This window comes from Cynoglossus semilaevis, chromosome 18 (assembly GCF_000523025.1).
Source record: "Cynoglossus semilaevis isolate Cse_v1.0 chromosome 18, Cse_v1.0, whole genome shotgun sequence".
Classification (NCBI taxonomy): Eukaryota; Metazoa; Chordata; class Actinopteri; order Pleuronectiformes; family Cynoglossidae; genus Cynoglossus; species Cynoglossus semilaevis.
The window spans coordinates 5,980,185-6,001,581 of NC_024324.1; the positions used below are offsets into that span (position 1 = coordinate 5,980,185).

Sequence of the window (21,397 nt, forward strand, 5' to 3'; positions counted from 1 at the left end):
CAGAGATGAGAATGAGACAAAACAGAACAAACAAGTGAGTATACCTTATTATATTAATTAATAAACAGGCATCTAAGGTGAACGAATGGGTTTTGGTTTTGTCCAACTTATTGTCATTTTCATGTTGTTTGGTTACATACTCACTAGGCGTTCATGTTTATATGTAAATTTAGATGCTTTTGCCAGACTAACAAGTATTTGGTTGTCTCTACTGAAATCTGAATGCTGCTCTGAAAATAATATTTTTTTTCCTCAAATTCACTAAATAAAAATAAATAAATAAAATGAAATTTCGATAATAATCTGTCACATGACACTAAATTACATAAAACAAGACAGAAGATTGGCAACACGCTAGACAAAAACTCCTCGCTATCAGAATTATATCAAACTAGCAATTAAAAGCCATGAGAGAGCTGTTTCGGATTCTTGACAAATGTAACATTCTTGATGAACCAATTTAACTCTAAATGGCTCTAATTTGCGTAACCATCAAAGAGCTCCCTTTAATTGCGGCACACTGAAGTGATCACAGAGAAATTTGTCATGTTTGATTAACTGGGTCTGCACGACGCTTTGACTTCTTTGAAGAAAGTGGTGTTAAAGGTGTGCTAATGATGTTTCGCACATTTGGCAGCGTCGTCTTTGATGCATCGGGGGAATGAGAGGAAAAAAAACCTAATTGTATAAATGGAGTCAACCAAGATAATCTGCATAATGCTTTGAAGACGTCGTGTCGCTGTTCTGCGTGAGAAGAGTGGATGAGCACACTTTCTCTTCCGCTCTGCACCATGTCCTGTTCACTATTATATATCGCTATTTTGTGTAAAAATGTGGTAGAAAAAGACACAAATTTATGTCTTAATTTTTATTTGTATGACACAGAATTGCCTATTTTTCTTCGTGAAAATTGTTCGTTTTTCTTTTAAACCGAAAGTCGGCAAAGTGGCTAATTATTTTCAAATGTTAAAAATAAAACACTGCACAGAGTCATTTTGAAGCACTGAGATAAGCGCCTGCTGCAGTCTTCCAGGAGATGACTCAAATATGGCCACACCTTGTCTTCCAGGCAACCCTGGAGCTCAGCTCCTGGTTATTGTCTTAGATGGATGAGATATTTATATACATTTGTCTGCATCTCCCACTGAAGGCTTTGCTTGAAAACTGAAACTACAACATACAGGATGCAGAATTACATGTATGACCTGTTGGTCTCTTGTTTTTATTCTTCATTTTTCTGACTACCAGTATCAGATATAAATGATCAAATATAAAAAGAAGTATTTAAATACCATACAGTTTGCATTTCAATTAATAATATTTCTAAAAATGTTATTTTATTTTCCATTATTTTAGGTTTTGAATTGTCTCACTGTGAGGACCCAGGCGTCCCCCAGTTTGGCTTCAAGGTCAATGACCAAGGTCACTTCTCTGGGAGCAGCATCACATACAGATGTGAGCCTGGATACACCCTGCACGGAGCGTCCACACTGAAGTGCATGACCGGGGAAAGGAGAGCCTGGGACAACCCTCTGCCTTCCTGTATCGGTACGTCTTTTTACACCAAAAACATTAACAAATGAAACTGTATAATTAAGATAAGAAAACTCTTTAAAAAAACACTCTGGACTGAACTGGAATATTACCATTCCAGCTCTCAGCTGTTGCACCATAACTTTTTAAAAACATTATGGAGCAGAGCAGTAGCAGTAGAGCTTCTATTACACAGTTACTCAGTGTTCCCTCCAACAGTCTGGTGGAGGCCAATTTCCAGTTGGTATTACCTTCGTGGCTCTCGAACAATGCACTCGCTTTAGAGTCTTAACATAAAAGCCAGGTGTATATACTGGGCTTTACTCTGTTGGCCTCTAGATCCAAGTCTTCTTGTTGCTCTCTTTCTCTCTCTCTCTCTCTCTCTCTGTATATATATATATATATATATAAATATATATATATGAGGTTTTCATTTCCTCTGGTAATTAGGTGAGATGATTGCGTTCACCAATTAAAACCAAACACACACTAAGGCCACATCATACTGAGGCCGACATGACTTTAAATCTAGCGACAGCAGCTGCGTCCTAGGCGAGGAGTGAAAGTGTGTAACAGTAAGCAAAACCTCAGTGCTGCCTCTCAGATTTCTGATTTTAGATTCAGCTTAATAAGCCTCCCCTTCTTCCTTCTCACTATCAATAATGAAAGATTCATAAAAGCACCGGCTGATATTCTTTGACTTTATATTTTAGCAGTGACACACAATGACCTCGGCTCACCTCCAGTCTTAATATTATATTGCTTCGTATTATGACTGGAAGTGTATCCTCTTACCAGCCATTGCCTTCTTCCATTCTTTTTCTTTCTTTTCCCTTTTTTTGCCTCCTTTTCTCTCTCTTTTTCTCCATCCTAACTCTTAATATTGCTCCTATTACTCCAGATAATGTATTCCATGGATGAAGGGAGGGGAGCCTGGGGGAGGAGGAACAATGTGAGGGAGGAGAAGCAGAGAAATAAAGATTGTGAAAATATATAACCAAGTGAGACAAAAGGAGAAGGGCAAATTCTGTTCTGTTATATAATGTGCGGCATTTTCTGTTGGGAGAACTTTGTCTGGTATTTCTTTTCTGCTCCTCTCTCAGTAAAGAAAAATACCGACACAATTGAAAAAACATCCTCCTCCTCCTCCTCCTCCTCCTCCCTAATGCATTTTTCTCCTGGCTGCTCCTTTAATCACTGCAGTGGCTCCTTGGGTGCACGTAATGGCTCCGATAGCAGTGATAAACAATTGTCCAGGGTCCTGTTCAGACACGGTATAAACGAGGTCGGTCTCAGGTAGACGTGATCACATGTTCATCCTTTTAAGTACACACCTGAAGACGTGACATACAGTCAGAGATGGTCAGACACAAACCTGGGACACATCAAATCCCAGAGCAGATTGATTGTGGCAGAAAGCCAAACGTGATCTTCACTTTTTTTTCCTCACATCATGGTTGCCAGGTCACATCATTTAGACCCACAAGTTATTTTAACAGAACTGATCTACACATTTTACATCAGCTGTAATGAATCCTATAAAAGACAGGACCTAATGTCACTTCCTTCCATGCTTTAAAAACAAGCAAAAGTAGTCTAAAAAAATCTAATTGTGGGTAGCAAAATTATGTAATTGTTGCAAATGTGAAAAGTTAATCAACATGTAAATGAGCCAATGAATTGCAATTTTTGTCCAGAATTGGCAGGAGTAAATGAGCCAATGAATTGCAATTTTTTGTCCAGAATTGGCAGGAATGTATTTGTATTGAACAAAAACAAAAGAAAAGTCAGTCCTTTTATTTTGTCATACACTAATGGTGGACAGCACATCTATCACGGAGACACACACATGCACGGACAATAGATCCACCTCTAAATAATCCGTACATCAGCAGGCGTGCACACAGAAAATGATGAAGGTGTTTATTTGCATACAGAGCAGGGAGGCGAGAGCAGATCACAAGTGGTCACAGGAGACGCCTGTAGAGACAGAGTGTAATGTCGGCTGTGAAATGATGTATTCAGAGCTCTTCCCCTGCGACCAGGTGACTGCACATGCATGTTGATGTCTGAGCTGAACGAGGCCGTTCAGAATTGACTTGCACAGTTAAAAAAGCGTACATTTGTTACCTGCAATTGCTCTCTCTTCCAGGGTTATTTTATCCAATGTAAGAAAAACATCTTTCATTTATTTTGGTCTAGTTTCCAATGAATATAGTTCTCCTTGTATGTCTGGTTTTTATGCTGGTAGTCTCGTTTTCTCCCCAGTCCAAATACATGCAGGATTAGGTTACTGCTTCAACCTAATGTTCTCTCCATTATGTAATTCTGCAACAGTTTTTATGATTTAACACGTCAAAGCGTTCACCATGCCTCATCACCATCACCGACAGTATCCACCTGTTTCACATCTTTGTTAAAAAACTCTCTGTCATGCTAATTTCAAGGGCGAACCTTAGATGTTTGGAGGACATGTCGGCTTCACCTGAGGCTATTCTCTAATTAATAGTATTTTTTACATTGTCATTGTACCATTGGCATACATAGTTAAAGTGATTTATTTATGAGAGTTTTGGTGTCTCTTTGTCTTCCCTGCAGCGGAGTGCGGTGGCCGTTTTAAGGGCGAGTCCACAGGGAGGATCCTCTCTCCTGGTTACCCATTTCCATATGACAACAATCTGCGCTGCACCTGGACCATCGAGGTGGATTCTGGGAATATTGTGAGGTGAGGAGAAAAATTCCAGGCTGGTTCATGTTGTTATGGTTGCAATGCTTTGGTGTTGGAGCTTTTAAGAGGCTTTTTCTATGACCTATATGTTACCATGTTTTTAAGGCTAACTTTCTTTTAATGCTTAGATTTTAAGATACATGCTATTTTTCCATTTTTATGCTAAATTGTTTGCTAAACTATAGCTATTTTAGTTATAGTTTTGTTTGTATCTTTAGTTATTTCTGACCCTTTGCAAATTGAACAATGCCTATCTGATGTGTACTCTTACAACATTGCTGAACTAATACACCAGAACTGGCACACAAGTTGACCATGCAACTGAAGCCTGGTTGTAATTGTAATTTCTACACAGACTCTGCACAAAGTGGCTACTGTGCTGTATATTTTACAGAGGCATAAAAAGTCCTTAAAAATTCAAAGGCAGATTCAGAACTTGTCCTGGCTTGTTACCCTGTTAATTCTCGACCCTGATGTTTATAATTTATTCACACTTTTCACTTTGATTGTTGAAGTTGTAAAGCATCAGGACTTCATTTGACATTTGCAGAGCTGTACCGTGATGAAGAATTCATATTTATGTTGTAAATGATCTTTTATTTATTCATTCCCATCTCGCAGTCTCCAGTTCTTGGCCTTCGACACTGAAGCCAGCCACGATATGCTTAAGGTGTGGGACGGACCACCGGAAAATGAAATGTCTTTGGCTGAGCTCAGCGGCTCCCTGATACCTGAGGGCATTCACTCTACCCTCAACACTGTCACCGTGCAATTTGAGACTGACTTTTACATCAGCAAGTCAGGGTTCGCCATACAGTTCTCCAGTAAGTTCTGCTCATAAGAAAGTTTTACCTCCACTTTGAAGTTTCTGTGTACTTTCTATAATTTATTTGCAGTTACCACGCTGTATTAGACTGTCCTGGATGGGATTATACTGTTAGTGTCCACTGGACCCTTTAAGTTGGTTAAAAAGAAATCAATGTCAACATCAACAGATGCTAAATCTGCATAAAAGTCCCGTCAAAAGCGATCTAAGCAGTTTTACTCATAATGCATGACAGTAAACTGTTACTTCACTTCATTTCATTCAGTGATTTAATGCATCAGTCTAATAGCTACAGGAATCTGGTGTGTGACAGATTTTTTTTTAAGTATCTCCTGCTTTCTCCTCTATTGCTTCTTCTTTCTCCCTTCCCATCTCTCTCCCCCGCTCTCTCTCTCTCTCTCTCCCTACCTTCATGCCTCTCTCTGTCCAGGCTCAGTGGCCACAGCCTGCAGGGACCCAGGCGTGCCAATGAACGGTAGCCGAAGTGGAGATGGCCGTGAGCCAGGGGATTCGGTGTCCTTTCAGTGTGACCCAGGATATGAGCTCCAGGGGGACGACAAAATCACCTGTATCCAAGTGGATAACAGATACTACTGGCAGCCCAGTCCGCCTGTCTGTATAGGTGTGGGAAACCCAGTCCGCCTGTCTGTATAGGTGTGGAAAAAAAATAAAAAATTCTGGCTTCCATATATCATGAGGGTGAAAAACACATTTACTCGCTTCATACACAGCCCAAGTTATTAAGGCTCCATTACCTTGCTCAAGGATACCTCTGCATTTGACTTACTGTATATCTGCACGAGAAAGCAAGTGGGAAGTGTGGCACTACAGTATATATTTCTTTATCTGCATCTCTGCATACTGCTGCTGATTCAATTGGAAGAACATTCTCTCCCTCTAGCTTTATATACTCTCAGTAAAATATAAATATTGTCCAAACTGGGTGTAAATTAGTTTCTCCTTCTGTCTGGTCACACCTGAAGGAATATTTGAATTTTTCATCATCTTTTACAACTTGTCACCGCCCGTGTTTCCGTCACAGCTCCGTGTGGAGGAAACCTCACAGGCTCCAATGGGTTTATTCTCTCTCCCAACTACCCACACCCCTACCCTCACTCCAAGGACTGTGATTGGTTGATCGCTGTCAACTCTGACTATGTCCTTTCGCTGGCATTCATCGGGTGAGTGGCGAGTCATCTGATTTTGGTCTTTTGTTTTACCCAAATGCTCTTTTCTGTTTGTTTTTTTTACTTGAATAAAATCACGTCTTACAAATGCTATTTCGATTCCATTTCTCCACCTTTCACCAGTTTCAACATTGAACCAAACTATGACTTCCTGTACATCTACGATGGCCCAGATAGCAACAGCCCTCTGATTGGTAGCTTTCAGGACAGCAAACTCCCAGAACGGATCGAGAGCAGTTCAAATACCATGCACTTAGCATTCCGCAGCGATGGCTCCGTTTCCTATACTGGCTTCCATCTGGAATACAAAGGTAAAACAATACTCTACCCATGCTGCCACCTTTTTCCATGTCGACTGAATACTGATGACATCATTGCCGAAAATAGTAAAACAAGAAAAAGATACAACAGTGAGAAGTGTAAAATGTTCAGCTGGATCATGGTGAGGAAGTAGAAGATGCCTAGCCTCTAATAGAGAATATTGTTAAAAAAGACTCTTGAGAGAAGTTTGTGTTTTCAGTCACTTAACAAAAGCCTCCAACAGTAGCCTGGTTTGGACTAAATCCTAAATGAATGCACAGTGACTGTTAATCTCTCGTGAGTGGCCCACAGTCATAATTTACCAGGTTCGTGTACCGTACAAAAGCCGGGGGAATCAAGTTATCATTCTGGCTCTATTTTCGGGCCGAGGCAACTGCGTCTGACTGTTTTAAAACAGGGACGGCGGAGCGCCTGCCTCATTTGATTATGATTCAGGACTGAGTTATTATTAATCTGACTTTGATTTGAATTTGATTATTCAAGTGCACCCATCACTTTGTCTTTGCCTCAACCCTTCTTTCTCTCTCTCTTTCTCTTTTCTTCCTCTCTCCATGTGTCCAGCCAAACTGAGGGAATCCTGCTTTGACCCTGGTGTAGTTCTGAATGGAACCAGATTGGGATCTGACTACAAACTGGGATCCACTGTTACCTTCTACTGTGAAGCAGGATATGTTTTGCAGGTAGAATACACAAATGAATGACTAGTTGGATGGTTGGTTGGGCTTAGTTGATAGATGGTTGATAATGCGTTCCTCTTTAGGGTTATTCCACCTTAACGTGCAGTATGGGAGAGGATGGTAGACCAGGCTGGAATAGAGCACTGCCAAGCTGTCAAGGTAAAAAAGAAGAAAAAAAAACACTTAAAATATAGTAAAATGTAAAGACATTTCTAATTGGTCATTTTTCTTTCCAGCACCCTGTGGAAGTCGTTCCACAGGAACAGAAGGAACTGTTTTATCTCCTAATTTCCCCAGGAACTACACCTCTGCCCAGACCTGTGTCTACTCTATATCTGTACCCAGAGAGTTTGGTAAGTTTGTTGACATTTAAAGTATGACACAGTCTGACACTGTGTGTATAGAAGTGCAGTGGAGCAGTAATGGTGAATCTTTTTGAAAGATTTCTTTCCAAGAAAAACTTTTTACTGCCCACTACTGGAGTAGAAAGTTAACTTTCCCCGTATCAATCTCCTGATCAATCCTTTGACAGAGTTTTGCTGATTGTGTGTTAACTTCCAGCTGGCTCATGGCACGACTTCATCCCAATATATTTTACTAGTATATTGTACCTCGATTTAGCCTTTGAAGTAATCTTTAGCTGTCATTTTTAGTCTTCTTTTAGCTAGTTATAGTTTGGGCTAAACTACATATCAGCTTGGCTTTTCTCTGCAAAAACTACTGCCAACTAGAGCTGCTGACATTTGTTTATTTTTAGCTAATACAGAGACAGATCTCGGTTGTCCTGGTTAGGTGTATCTTTAGTACCCTTCACTTTTTTATCCCTGGCCATTACTGCTGTTTTGGAGTTGCTGTTGTTGTGGTGACAGATTGGTGGAAATGCGAGCTGTAAAATATTTTTTATGCTCTCTGGTTGTGAGCTTTTACAAACAACCATTAATTGTTGGATGGAATATCTAATTTTATCCTGCATTATTATGAACAAATACCAGCCCTTCCCCGAGGCTGTTGAATTTCTGTCTCATTATGCTTGACAGCTTTGTAAAGATGTTTTGAGTGAGTGGAACTAACGTTTGTTTGGTCTACATTTGGTGGAAAAACACACAAAAATAGTTTCTCACACCTGTTCTTAATGATTGTACAAAATGAACGTTTAATGATATTTTAAGTGTAGCCAACCTCAGTCTAACAAACAGGTCATGAAAAACCACACACAGTTGTCCCACTAAACAGCTCATCAGGCGGTGTGATTGCTCCACAGCATGGATCCTCTTCAGCAATTGGAGTCCAATTTTTCTTGTTTTCTTTTTGTTATCAGGAGCTACTGAAGTCTTTCAGTCTGTCAATAACAAAGCAGGTTGACTATTTGCAAGCTCTGTTTGTCACTTTAAGGCCTGGATAAAGAGACTACAGCAGTCACATGACGTCAAAGATATTTAAATGCATCACCGCTCCAATGTGAAGTCCACCCGGCAGCTACAGTGGTAGTGTTTTAGTAAAGGCCTGAAGCGTACGCTAAAGTTCGCTTTGCTGAGACATTGTGTGTAAATGAGTTTTTCTGATGTGAAATATTTTAAGCAGGTACATTTTTGTTTGTTTTTCATGACTCAGTACAGTGAGGCTGGTTGGTATGTTTGTGCCTTGCTGCCTATAATATTTTACATGCCTTGAACCACTCTGTCTAACAGGCAGAACGTCAATAATATAGCAAACCTTAATCACAGCTGAAGCTTTTAACTGTTTTGCTGACTGGCAGAATCTTATCACATTTGATGTGCACTCAACACTGTGACACTTTATACATCCTCATATACGACCTTGTGGAAGATTTAAGAGGTCTGTCTGCCACGTAAAGCTTGGATTCTCCCTGCAGCTTTGTCCTTTTCAGTCGGTATCTCTTTATTATGAGCAGGAAAATGTCATTTAAACTTACGACATACAATTTATTTTGTCTGTGCTATGCTACGTTCAAAGTGAAAGGCAAATTATTAAGAGAGGGATAGAAAAATGTAGATGTTTTGTTTGTTTGCCAACTTAAATTAGATTACAGTCTCAGATGGTCTGAGCGCCAGTGCATCCAAAGTCTGGATAAAAAATAAAGCGTTGTTTCCAGGATGTCCTCAAACTTGGGAAATAAATATATACAAATACTCCAAAAGCTCAAGAGAATGGGCATGAAAGTGTACAGTAAAAGAATGTCAGGTGTGGCAGAAAAGTAAAGATATTGCCTTGGTCTGCAGCCAGAGTGACTGATGGGTACGTGCTAGGTGTTATGAACATTAGGTATCGTGACTGATGGGTACGTGCTAGGTGTTACGAACATTAGGTATCATTGGGTACGTGCTAGGTGTTATGAACATTAAGTATCAGGTATGTTAACAGTTGTGAATCATTTTAGATTAGGGATGTTAACAGTTGGTGAATCGTTTTGAAAAAGCTTCTAGATAGGGGACTATATCTCGTTCTTTAAGTTCAGTTTTCCGTTTCATTTACAAAAAGTGAATTAGGCTTTAATGTATTAGAAACATTAGCTTTATACTTTATCAACTTTGAATAAACTAAAGAGTCTCAGGTGGCCTTGAACACTACAGGTTATTACAGCTTGTATGCCATAAAATCTATGATTGAACTGAGAATTTCCAGCTGTGTTATGGCAGACATTGGTTTAATGCCTGGTCTCCACAGAAATCATTTTCTTTTCCTTCTTTTCCACTAAGTAAAACAGTCGTCTGTGCAACTGAGTGTGTAATTAATCCCACGGTGTTTTTGTCTTTTTTCTTGCGGATTGATTTTAAACTACTGTAAACCCTGTAATCGATGTCCTTCAGGCTCTAGTTGCATTTGTGATATTGTCTTGACATGTTATGTTATATACTTGACTGACATCATCACAGGCTTCTCCCTCCCTATGAATACAAGCTGAAAACAAATCTTATGCTAGTATACATAGTCAGTCTCTGCCTGTATCAGCATTTTGAGGAATTCATATTTATCAATGCACTTTAAGGGAATCTTAAAGGCACCAGTGCTTGATTAAAATGCAGTAAAGTGGACTTTTCTATATCCCAAAATGGGACATTGTTGAGATTTTTATTTAAATAAAGGCTGACACTGCAGCTCATTAAATGTATATTTGGCATCACAGGTTAATATAATCACAGGAAGGTCAGGCCCATTGGGCATTACAGTAGAACAATTAACCACCATTCAAGTGTTAACTCATCTCTGTATCTGATTCCTACCCTTTTTCTTTCTCTGTTCTGTTCTGTCTGTAGTTCTCTTTGGTCAGTTTGTGTTGTTCCAAACGTCTCTGAATGATGTGGTAGAGATTTATGATGGTCCCAGTCAACAGAACACACTGCTGTCGTCTCTCTCTGGATCTCACTCTGGTAAGGAGGAAATAATGAGTAGACAGACAATTTAAACTGTGATGGAAATGGATGGATGGATGAATGGATTTTAACGGGATTATTTGATTCTGTTCAGGTGAGTCTCTCCCTTTGAGTTCAGGAAACCAGATCACCATAAAGTTCACAACAGTTGGACCAGAGACCGCCAAAGGATTTCACTTTGTTTATCAAGGTCAGTGTGCACACACACAAATAGATGAAAGAAAAACATTTAGTTTCTCTTTTGCCCATTTACACACTTTTTAGACAGGGTATAAAAAACTATTTTTTATTGAAATTGATTCAGTGTTGTTTTTTGTTTTTTTCCTCCACAGCTGTACCGAGAACCAGCTCCACCCAGTGCAGTTCAGTCCCCGAGCCCCGCTTTGGGAAGCGCCTGGGTAACGACTTTGCTGTGGGCTCCTTGGTGCAGTTTGAGTGCAACCCCGGTTATGTCCTGCACGGTTCTACTGCCATACGCTGCGAGAGTGTTCCAGACAACCTGGCACAGTGGAACGACACCCTGCCGACATGCATTGGTAAACAAACCTGGGATTTTCTAGACAGATAACACTAAAAGCTAAAAAAGTGTCAACACAGGTAACAGTTCCTGAAAGGCTTTAAGGAAGCAAAAACAGTCGGCTCAAAACCGGAAACTTTGCTGACAACTAGAAGTTAGTCAATTTGTTTAATCGACAAATATGCAGAAAGATTATTGGAAAAGTTTGACAACAGATTGAATTAACCCAGCCTTTAATTTGGCGACGTCAAAGGCCTGGCTGCATTGTGGCTGGTCTTTTTCTTTTTTTCTTTTTTTTTGTCTCGTTTAACGAGTTGGGTCAGCTCGTGTTCTTTTTCTCTCGTTAGTGAATGTGTGGGTTCAACCTTTCTTCCCACCTTTTCTCTCTCTTCTGGTTGTCACAGCTGCTCGTTCTTTCTGTCTCTCCCTGTCTCCTCAGTTCCCTGTGGGGGCGTTTTGACCTCTCGTCGTGGAACCATCCTGTCACCTGGTTATCCAGAGCCGTACGACAACAACCAGAACTGTGTGTGGAAGGTGTCTGTTCCTGAGGGGGCTGGAATTCAGGTAAGTGCCTTTTATAGATATAAATACACACACACACACTTACATAGACATGTCCTGGCTGACCTGTGTATCATTGGCTTGAAAACACGAGCAGACAAGATGTCAGCAGAGATAAGATATTATGAGAGTAATGGATGGATGGATTGGATGATTGGATGGATGGATCATTTAAGAGAGAGGCAGCATTTACAGATAACGAGGATGTATTTAATCAGGACAGATAAAGTCTGAGGATGTGCCAGCTTACACAACTTAAGGTGCTGCAGAGATAAAGTTTATTTTATATTCAACAAAACTTACAACATTTACACTTCAAACCAAATTCACAGTTAATCACATTATTGTCGATTATTGTTGCATGCATTTTGTTCATAATGTGTCACTTATTCAATTTCATTAAATATATTTATGCATCATTGACATCCTGGATTGGTTTTCCTCCGCACGTAATTTCCTTAAGAGAGCACTTCATCATTTTATCCCTCTTTTTTCTTAAAATTTTCCAGATTCAGGTTGTAAGTTTTGCAACAGAACACAACTGGGACTCTTTGGATTTTTACGACGGCGCCGACAACCATGCTCCAAGACTGGGCAGCTACTCTGGTGAGAAGTTGTTCTTTTTAACGGCAGTTACATATACGTACAGTAGAATAGTTTTTTTTTATGAATACTAATATGTACTATAGCGTAGGTTTCACTTCATTATGTTTCAAAGTATTACAGGAGGGCACATTTTCAAATCTGCCCTCAGGACTTCACACTCATGTTTAATATTATTTAGTTTGTTTTTTCTTCAGTAATTACAGTATCTTTGTTGAATATAGTCTGACTCGACACCATGTGTGAAGCATACTTGGTGCTCCTCACAGAAAGCGCAGTTGTTGCTGCAGTATCTCCCAGTGTGTGTGTGTCTCAGCAGGAGCAGAGCATCTCTCCCACTGACACCTGCTTGTTTATCTGCCACTTCATTAGAGACATATGAGAAAATGCTCCTTCCATATATAATTGATTATTTTACACTCGCTAATTATTATTGTGAAATAGATCCTTCCTCATCAGCCCGTAACATGCTCTGGTTAATATGTTAATTAAAGGAAATATATAGATATCTTTTATGATCCCTAAATCTTTTTAATGAAGCATCCTGCAGAGAGCATGTGTCTTTGATTAAGCGAATAAATATTCAGGAGTCAGATAATATAATTGCATGTACTTTATGAAATATTTAATGTCACTGACACTGTTTTTTTAAAATTTATTTCAAAGGTAACTTGTCCAAATGAAACACTTAGACAACTAAATAAGATAATCAGGTTTTATTAATGGAAAAATTAATTACATGTAATTGTTTTTTCTCAATAAGACTGTGAGTACTGTAGAGCTGTATGTCGTTAGGTTACATCATACGACCCAATCGTTTTATGTGCTCTGCAAAAACTTCATAAATGTAGGATTAGCAATACTCATACTCAGGTTAATATGTTGTGATAGTTTGATCTGAAATAAATAAATAAAAATAAAGCAGCTAAAATACGGCAGAAACGGCTAAACACAGACTTCCTACATTGACATCTTGTTAGAACAACAGATCTGTACAAGTGTCTGTACAAAAGAAATAACTGCCCCCTCTAATTGCAACTGCACTTTTGGCCAACACCTTCTCCTCGCTCTCTCTGAACTGCTGTTCTGGCTTCAGTCACTTGCATAATTCAAGCATCCGTCTACATGAGGAGTCAGCATCTTCTGGAGATGTTAATACGGCTTTTAGGAGGTGCAAAGTCACTATGTTTATCTCCTGGTCGTGTTAAAGACCCCATTTGTATCGTTTGACTTCTTCACATCAGGCTAGAGAAGAGATGATGTTAAATGAAACAGCCAAAGAAAAAAAAAATCACCACGTTACTACGCTGAGGCCAATTGATGAATCAATTTAACCGTGTTAATTATGTTTCTTAATGAATGCTGTCACACATGCACAGATAATTGTTATAGCTAAATACACAGTGCTAATTATTTATAATTTATCTTCAATTTTTTTTAGGCTTTATTTCTTTTATTATGTCAACAGTTTATCTGTGTCATGATAAGAAATTAGATTTTTTTTCTTTTCTGGAATGCGAGCAGAACCAGCAGGGGTCGACTCTTCAAAAACCTCCTCGTCTCTTTACAGCAGACAACCAATCATATGCACAGGCTTCACATCAGCTGCTCATTCAGAGGAATGCTGCTGCTACATTCATCTTTTTGCTGCTGCACTTTGAATGTCAGTGAAGTGAAATTGTAACTTGATTTAATGTTGATTAGATTAAATTAGAACTAGACTAGTTCTGACTGGATTCGATGGGATTTGATGAGATCAGATTAAATCATATGACATGAGATGGGATTAGATTAGATTGGATTAGATAAAATTAGATCCATCTTGACCTGAGCCAGTCCAATTCAAAACGTTCTCTTTCGATTCAATTTTATTAGGTGAGTAGTTATACTGATTGATGATCACCTATTTTAGATTAGATTAGATTAGACTGTGGCAACCCAGCTAAATCTCCATTGAACCATCAGTCTTTTGCACATGCTGCAGCCTCACATATTTAAAGCACTTAATTGTAATTCATGGCCACTGCATACTAGTGTACGGACATAAATTAGGAGTGAGTTCATATCTGTAAATCACGTATAGATTATTAAATCCAACACACACACACACACACTGGGCCTCACCTATATTATCTTCTCCGTCCCTTATTTTCACAAAAGAAAATGGTTTTTGATTGTATTTGGTGTCTGTCTCATTTTTAGGTGTTGATTGGTCAGTCAATACATGTTGTTTTTGTATTCGTCCTAAAGTTAGTGTCGTTATTGTTGCCTCTCATTGTTTTAAGGAAAACTAATTTTTGAATAGAACAATAATGAGAAAACAAATAAAAGCACACAAACTCATACTGAGTATTGATTGCCCATCGCCCCACTCCTCCATCCTCCCCCCAAAGAAAAAATGTAGATGGTATTGTTACCACCATGTCTCCTAAAGCCAGCCAAGACCTCCATTTCCAAATGATCAGGGGATGGAGGAGGTTAATGTCCCTTTATATTTCATTACATCATGGAGAAAAAAAAAAAAAAGGACAAAAATCCTTCTGTTGCTCTGTGCCAGCTTCTTCTCCTCAGTTTGCTGCAGTGCTGCAGTTTTAACTTTGCACTTTCCCTTCGCCGGCCTAAGTAGGTCAAACCAACATTTGAAAAGTGCTCTCAATCACAATACATGTCTCAAATAAAAAGTAATTCCTTTCCCCTGCTTCAAGAAGAGTTCACAAACAGAAAAAAGTCAAAATGCATGCGTGGGAGGGTTTTGATGTTTCTCCAGAAAATCAGATAATGAAAAAAAAAAAAACAAAACCCAGCTGATCTCTTTTTGTTCTCCGTGTTTGCAGGCACCACCATCCCTCCTCTTCTGAACAGCACATCTAACAACCTCCATCTGAGCTTCAGTTCTGATATTAGTGTCTCAGCTGCCGGGTTTCACCTGGAATACACAGGTACCGCTCTCATCCTTTGAGGAAGCGTAGTCTCTGTGCCTCATGCAGTGTATAAATAATAGCGCCATAATTCTTTTCCCTCAGCAATTGGCCTGGAGTCCTGCCCGGAGCCTCAGACTCCAAACTACGGAATCAGACAAGGGGACAGATTTATGGTGGGAGACGTGGTGCAGTTTTCCTGTGAGCAAGGATACTCTCTTCAGGTATAAATACAAAAAAAACGCAGTCTCACTCTCTCTCTCTCTCACACACACACACACACACACAGAGAGGGCTGGAGGATAACTGCTGTTGTTGCAGTAGTTTAGTGCAGACTGACTGCAGATACAGTCTGTAAAGTCTTGAAAGGCTGCAGAGCTTCTCTGATCTTCTGCCCTGGTTTTACAAAGCCACAGGAGTTAAATCTGTGATTCAGGGGGAGACCTCAGATGTTCCTCCCACCACGCTGCCTGTTGTATTTGCACAAACCCCTGAATAATGTATGCACGTCTCTGCTGTGGTCAGTATACTGTAACAGCCCTAATTAAGGCTTCACCATTGGCCCTGCTTTAATATACAGCTGCAGCAGAGAGAGAGAGAGAGAACCGAACTTCACACTCTTTAAACAACGTGTTAAGTTTAGCGATGGAACAGAGAGAGGTGCAAACTAAATTATCTGCTCATCTGTTGTGACTGCTCATCTGTGATAATAAATTGTGGTTATTTTTTTTACATTTCTAGGGCAATGCACACATCACCTGCATGCCCGGGCCAGTGAGGAGATGGAACTATCCTGTACCTCTTTGTCTGGGTAGGCTTTCTGTTGTTGTCTTTTATTTATTCCTGTTTGTCTCTTATTTATTTTTCTGTCAGGTTCTGTTTGTTTGTTTTTTTTTTTTTAAACAAAATCTTGTGTAGAACTGAGGCCCTTCAACAAACTCTCCAAAATCATTATGGGTAGAAGACATAACAGGACTGAAGGGATCACGTTAGGAACCTTCTAGGGAGGATCTTTGAAATATTGGGTTTAGCCTGGATATTAAGCAGGGATCTCAAACTCCCGGCACGCAGACCCCTTCTGCCACCTGAGCTGTCCACATCTGGCCCCCAGATGTGGGGGCTACATTGTGATTTACAATGTAGCTAAAAAATACACCTGAGCTGTCCACATCTGGCCCCCACCACACCCCCTGATTTACAATGTAGCTAAAAAATACTGGAACCAGACTGGAATTCATTTCAGGTCCACCAATGGTCTAGTTTTACCATTAGTTCCTCTTTTAATGCTAGTTGTTTAGCTAGCATACGCTAACCATTTCTAGAAGAAGGCAGTTGAGAGTTTATCATCATGACATGTAACTTTGTTTATCACTGAAGAGAAGCTGTTTCTTTATAGCGCTGCTCCTGATGGAGTTAAAATCAAACAACAACAAAAAAAGAAACATTAAGATGACATTCTACTAGACATGATCACATTAACAGTCTTTAAATATATTAGCAGCATGCGTGTAGAAATGTGAGCACAGTCACTCTGACATATGTACTGATTGTGTGTGTATGTGTGTGCGCGTCTGTGTGTGGGTGTGTGTGTGACTCCAGCCCAGTGTGGTGATTCTATGACAGATGTAAGTGGAGTTATTCTAAGTCCTGGTTACCCCGGCAACTACCCCAGTGGATTAGACTGCACTTGGACAGTCAACCTACCTGTCGGCTTTGGTAAGACACACTGTCAACTATGGATTTGGGTTTTAACTCTGGTCTGTTTGGTTAAGCATCTGTTTTTGTTTGTTTGTTTCTTTTCTCTCTGTCCCTGAGTTTCCTGTAATATTTTTTTTCTTTTACAAAATATTTTTTTAAACACATTCAAAACTCTTTTTTTTAAATAAATATTTATAATCTGAATAAATGTTGCACTCTCCTTCTCTTTAAGGTCTTAACCTCCTCAATAGTTTAACATAAATTGCTTTGTACCGCAGCTCTTTGTCAGTCAGACTTTGTTCAACAAGTCACATAAAGCTGTACGTGTGTGGCTTTCTCCCCAGGCATCCACCTCCAGTTCCTGAACTTCTCCACCGAAGCCATCCATGATTACTTAGAGATCCGCAGTGGAAGTCTGGAGACCGGCTCGGTCATTGATCGCTTCAGTGGTCCACTCCTCCCCAAACCTCTGTTCAGCACCACCCACCAGACCAGCTTCTTCTTCCACAGCGACTATTCGCAGAACAAACCAGGCTTTCACATCACATATCAAGGTACATGGTGCTTTGACAAGTTTCCTCTGCAATGCCTTGTTTACTCAGACTTTCTAAGAAAGAAAAAAAAAAGTGACATCCAACTGTGGCTCTGACTTAAGCGAAGCAAAAGAAAATCCTGCCAATGTCTCCATTATATTTATTCACCTGAGTGACAGCAGCAGAGTTCTTTAGCAGTGGCATCAACATCAGATTGACCCACTTTTTCAGGCAGCAGTAACACTTTACTTTAATGCACCTGTCAGAAAGTTCTTACATTTTCAGGGCCAAAATTAGTTCCTTAAGTACTAAACTTTCAGCAGTCTTTTTTTTTTTAGTTTGTTCATTTCAGCCTTCAGATGGTTTGTTATACCCATTAATAGTATTGTCAGTGCGCCTGTCAAATTCCTGTTTCTTATTAATGTGAATGTGATGCTACTAAGACTTTGGGTGTAACTTTTTTTTTAACCTGAAGCTCAGTTCATAGTAGGTCTCATTACATTCAATATGCTGGAAATTAAAATAATAACTACATCATTTTATCTCTTATTTATTTCTCCATAATTGCCTTCTGAAAATAACATATAGATTGACAGATATTGTACTTTTTTTCTTACTGAAAATATATTCTCATCACAGAATGAGAACGAGCATGTTGTCATGATCGTGCTGTTTGACTCAGTGTGAAATCCATTATATATTAAACCCTACAGATGTGTACATACGACAACCCACATTCTAGATGCCTCTAGCTCTGTAGTACAGTATGACAATATCTCACCAAGTTTTTATTTTTATTTATTTTTTTTATCTACCGACAACCCACATTCTAGATGCCTCTAGTTCTGTAGTACAGTATGACAATTTCTAAAATCTTTTTTCTTTTAATCTTTAGCCTATCAGCTCCAGAGTTGTCCAGACCCGCGACCGTTTCGAAATGGAATTGTCATTGGCACTGATTTCAGTGTGGGGATGACGGTGTCATTTGAATGTCTTCCGGGATATTCCCTGATTGGAGAGGCTTCACTGACATGTCTGCATGGAATCACCCGGACCACCCGTTACCACGATGTGAAGGTAGATGAGATACTTAGTAGGATGTCTTTGTCTTCTGAGCTGTTGTTTTGTGTTTGAGGATAAATGGCTAAAAGGAATCGAAGAGAATGAAAACTTGAAAGGCATCATCAACTTGAATTTTAAAAGAAATGAAGCTATTATAATTATTATTTATTTTCTAAATTCTACATATATTTTTAAATTATTTTCTGTGGCTGAAATCACTAGTAGGAAGTGAATTATCATTGAAAAAATATGTATAAAGTAAATCAGTGAGTAAGTTTTAATATTATTACCTTTACTACAATGTATAGTTGTTATTGGACTGCACATTTATCCACAGTGTAACTTTGTTTTTTTTATTAATTTAAAGGCTGGAGAGTTAAGTGTCAGCCATTACTGCAGGAGTCTAACTTTAAAAATAAACCTGTGCTCAGGTTTATAGCTCTCAGTAGTGATTAGACTGTACCACCAATGAGCATCACCGAGGCTTCCAAGGAACATGTGGGCTGCAGAGGTGCAATAAAACTGTAATGACCATTTATTAAAGATATTAGTCCGTTATCACATGACTGACAATCATGTCCTACTTTAGCCATCAAGATAATTAACCGTAGCTCCACAATGATATTACTGATTTGCTGCTAATTTATTAAAAGTAATTCTGTTAACGCTCTTCGTCCCAGCTCTCTGTGGTGGTAACATCACTTCATTAAATGGAACCATTTACTCCCCGGGTCACCCAGAGGAATACCCAAACTTCCAGGACTGCGTGTGGAGCGTGAGAGTTCCCCCCGGACATGGAATTTATATCAACTTCACCGTCCTTAGCACGGAGCCTATATATGACTACATCACAGTCTGGTGAGTGCACGTTATTATACAGCCAGGTTTCATGAAGTCATAAAGCCAGAAAAAAACAAAATAAAAAACAATAATCGTACGGATAAACCCTTATTCATCAGGCAAATTATGGCCACTGCACCACAGAAGCATCTCATCTTACTTTTTTTTTTTAAGAAGTGGAAACATGGATTACATTTTTTTAAAAAGTTAACTTATCTAGAAATAGACATTTTATGATTTTCAAACATTTCGTCTTTTAATCCTGGGCTACCTTCCCTTATTATTTTGTTTAGGACATGTGAAAGAAAAAGCTACTTGACTGACATTTACTGCCATTTAATTTGAGCCACACATTGTGACAATATCTTCCAACACACCTACCTAAAATATCTTTCTGTCTCAGAGGACTTTGTGCTCTTTAACATCTTTCACACTTGTCCACTAATTGGGAAAATTCTTACAAGGGACATTTCTCGTTGAATATAAAGCAGCTCTAACATAATTTTCAGCATCTTTTTCTCCATCTTTCTTCACCTTTAACTCTTCCCCTCCCATGGCTTCGTACACAAGGATCAGTTTGTCTTCTATGGAATATACAATACATCTTTCTCCCTCCGTCTGCCCGGCCTTGACTCCTCTCTTCATTATTCTTCCCTAGGAGAGCAGCCATTGGCAAGAGCAGACATTTTGTCAATGCAGGTGTTTAAATGGTGCTTAGATAGCATGTAACATAGTTATCTGCAGGTAGGAGGTGGCAGCAGAGCCGTAAATAGATGAGCTTTTCCTGTGGTTGCAATATTTCTGTCAGCTCTCCATAGATAAAGTATTTTTCCATAAAAAGACTGCGCCGTATATCAACATCTGACCAACCCGGGAGGAACAAATGTCCGTCTTGTCTTTATCAGGTTGTTGCGATATCAGCCTTGCAACTTCAAAGTTTGACTTCCCGAGGCAGTTGTTAGAAAGTGAGAAATTTTGAAGGGAACAGCAGTTTTTACCCGGCAGATGTTTTTGTGCATTACGTGTTCTGTCAATTTATGTCAATCAAATTGTTATCGAATCTTGAAGAGAGAAGAATTTTGTGGTAAAAAAAACAAAGGTCACGATTATTGAATCTATCATAATCAAAGTTTAAGAATCAAATTTTTTAGAGTTTGACCGAGGCTTCTTCCACCTGCTGCTATGATGGAAACAGACATAAATACTGGTACTGGTTCCAACAATAGAAATTAGCCTCTAGAGAATTTTTTTTTTTGCTTTGATTGATGGCATCACACAGGATTAATATCTTTCTAGAGCTGATTTTGGGAGAGAGTTGATATTAATAGTCTGAATTTAAGGCACATTTCCATCAAGTTATTGTATCGTCAGATTTGTTTGTTTTTCTCGAGTACTTTTTTATTATCCATCAGTACTTTGGGTCTTAACTAGTTACAAAACTGCAATAATAGAAACTTTAGAACAGATGGTATTGATGTGAAAATGTTAAAATTCATGAAGTCTGTCAAGCCTTTTTTTCATGCCAACCACCATTACTCTGTTGAGCCAGGTACCGCCTGTGCTGATTGTGTGAAGTCCATGAATTGGTCTCACAGCGTGTCCCTGACCCTGCTGTCAATTCAGAAAAGTCGACAAACTGCTGAATCTCACACAAAGAGCAAAGACAGCAATCTCACACAAATACACTGGAAACTCTCCGCCTCGCTGCCGCAACACCACCTCCCTGTAGGGGGCCTCGTGTCAGTGGTAAAGGTGCATTTTTCACAGCAGTCTCCTCAGTCCAGAGCCAGCCAGGCTGACAGTCAGTTAGTCCACTAATTGGTCTCATACTGGGAAGCCTACCAGAGCAGTTCATCATCAGAATTATCATACACATCACAGATGTTTCCCTCCATTCTGCTGCTCCACGCAGCACAGTCTTCTCTCCCCCTGCAATATTAACCCGCTCATAAATGTTAGAATCAATGATAATCAACAAATTAAACTAGTCAGATAACTTTG

General features: G+C 39.3%; 1 protein-coding gene across 1 annotated transcript in view; it reads left to right on the top strand.

Annotated features, from left to right (window-relative positions):
- The window catches only part of csmd3b (CUB and Sushi multiple domains 3b), a 232,649-nt gene that overhangs the window by 178,636 nt on the left and 32,616 nt on the right, over nt 1-21,397 (top strand). Inside the window, 22 exon segments of the mRNA XM_025064901.1 lie at nt 1,357-1,548; nt 4,132-4,258; nt 4,883-5,085; nt 5,518-5,709; nt 6,130-6,268; nt 6,398-6,585; nt 7,157-7,275; nt 7,356-7,431; nt 7,509-7,625; nt 10,548-10,661; nt 10,759-10,854; nt 10,997-11,200; nt 11,621-11,745; nt 12,252-12,348; nt 15,180-15,284; nt 15,369-15,487; nt 16,005-16,074; nt 16,863-16,979; nt 17,306-17,515; nt 18,390-18,542; nt 18,545-18,571; nt 19,237-19,414. Coding sequence (XP_024920669.1) covers nt 1,357-1,548; nt 4,132-4,258; nt 4,883-5,085; nt 5,518-5,709; nt 6,130-6,268; nt 6,398-6,585; nt 7,157-7,275; nt 7,356-7,431; nt 7,509-7,625; nt 10,548-10,661; nt 10,759-10,854; nt 10,997-11,200; nt 11,621-11,745; nt 12,252-12,348; nt 15,180-15,284; nt 15,369-15,487; nt 16,005-16,074; nt 16,863-16,979; nt 17,306-17,515; nt 18,390-18,542; nt 18,545-18,571; nt 19,237-19,414 — 2,968 coding nt within the window.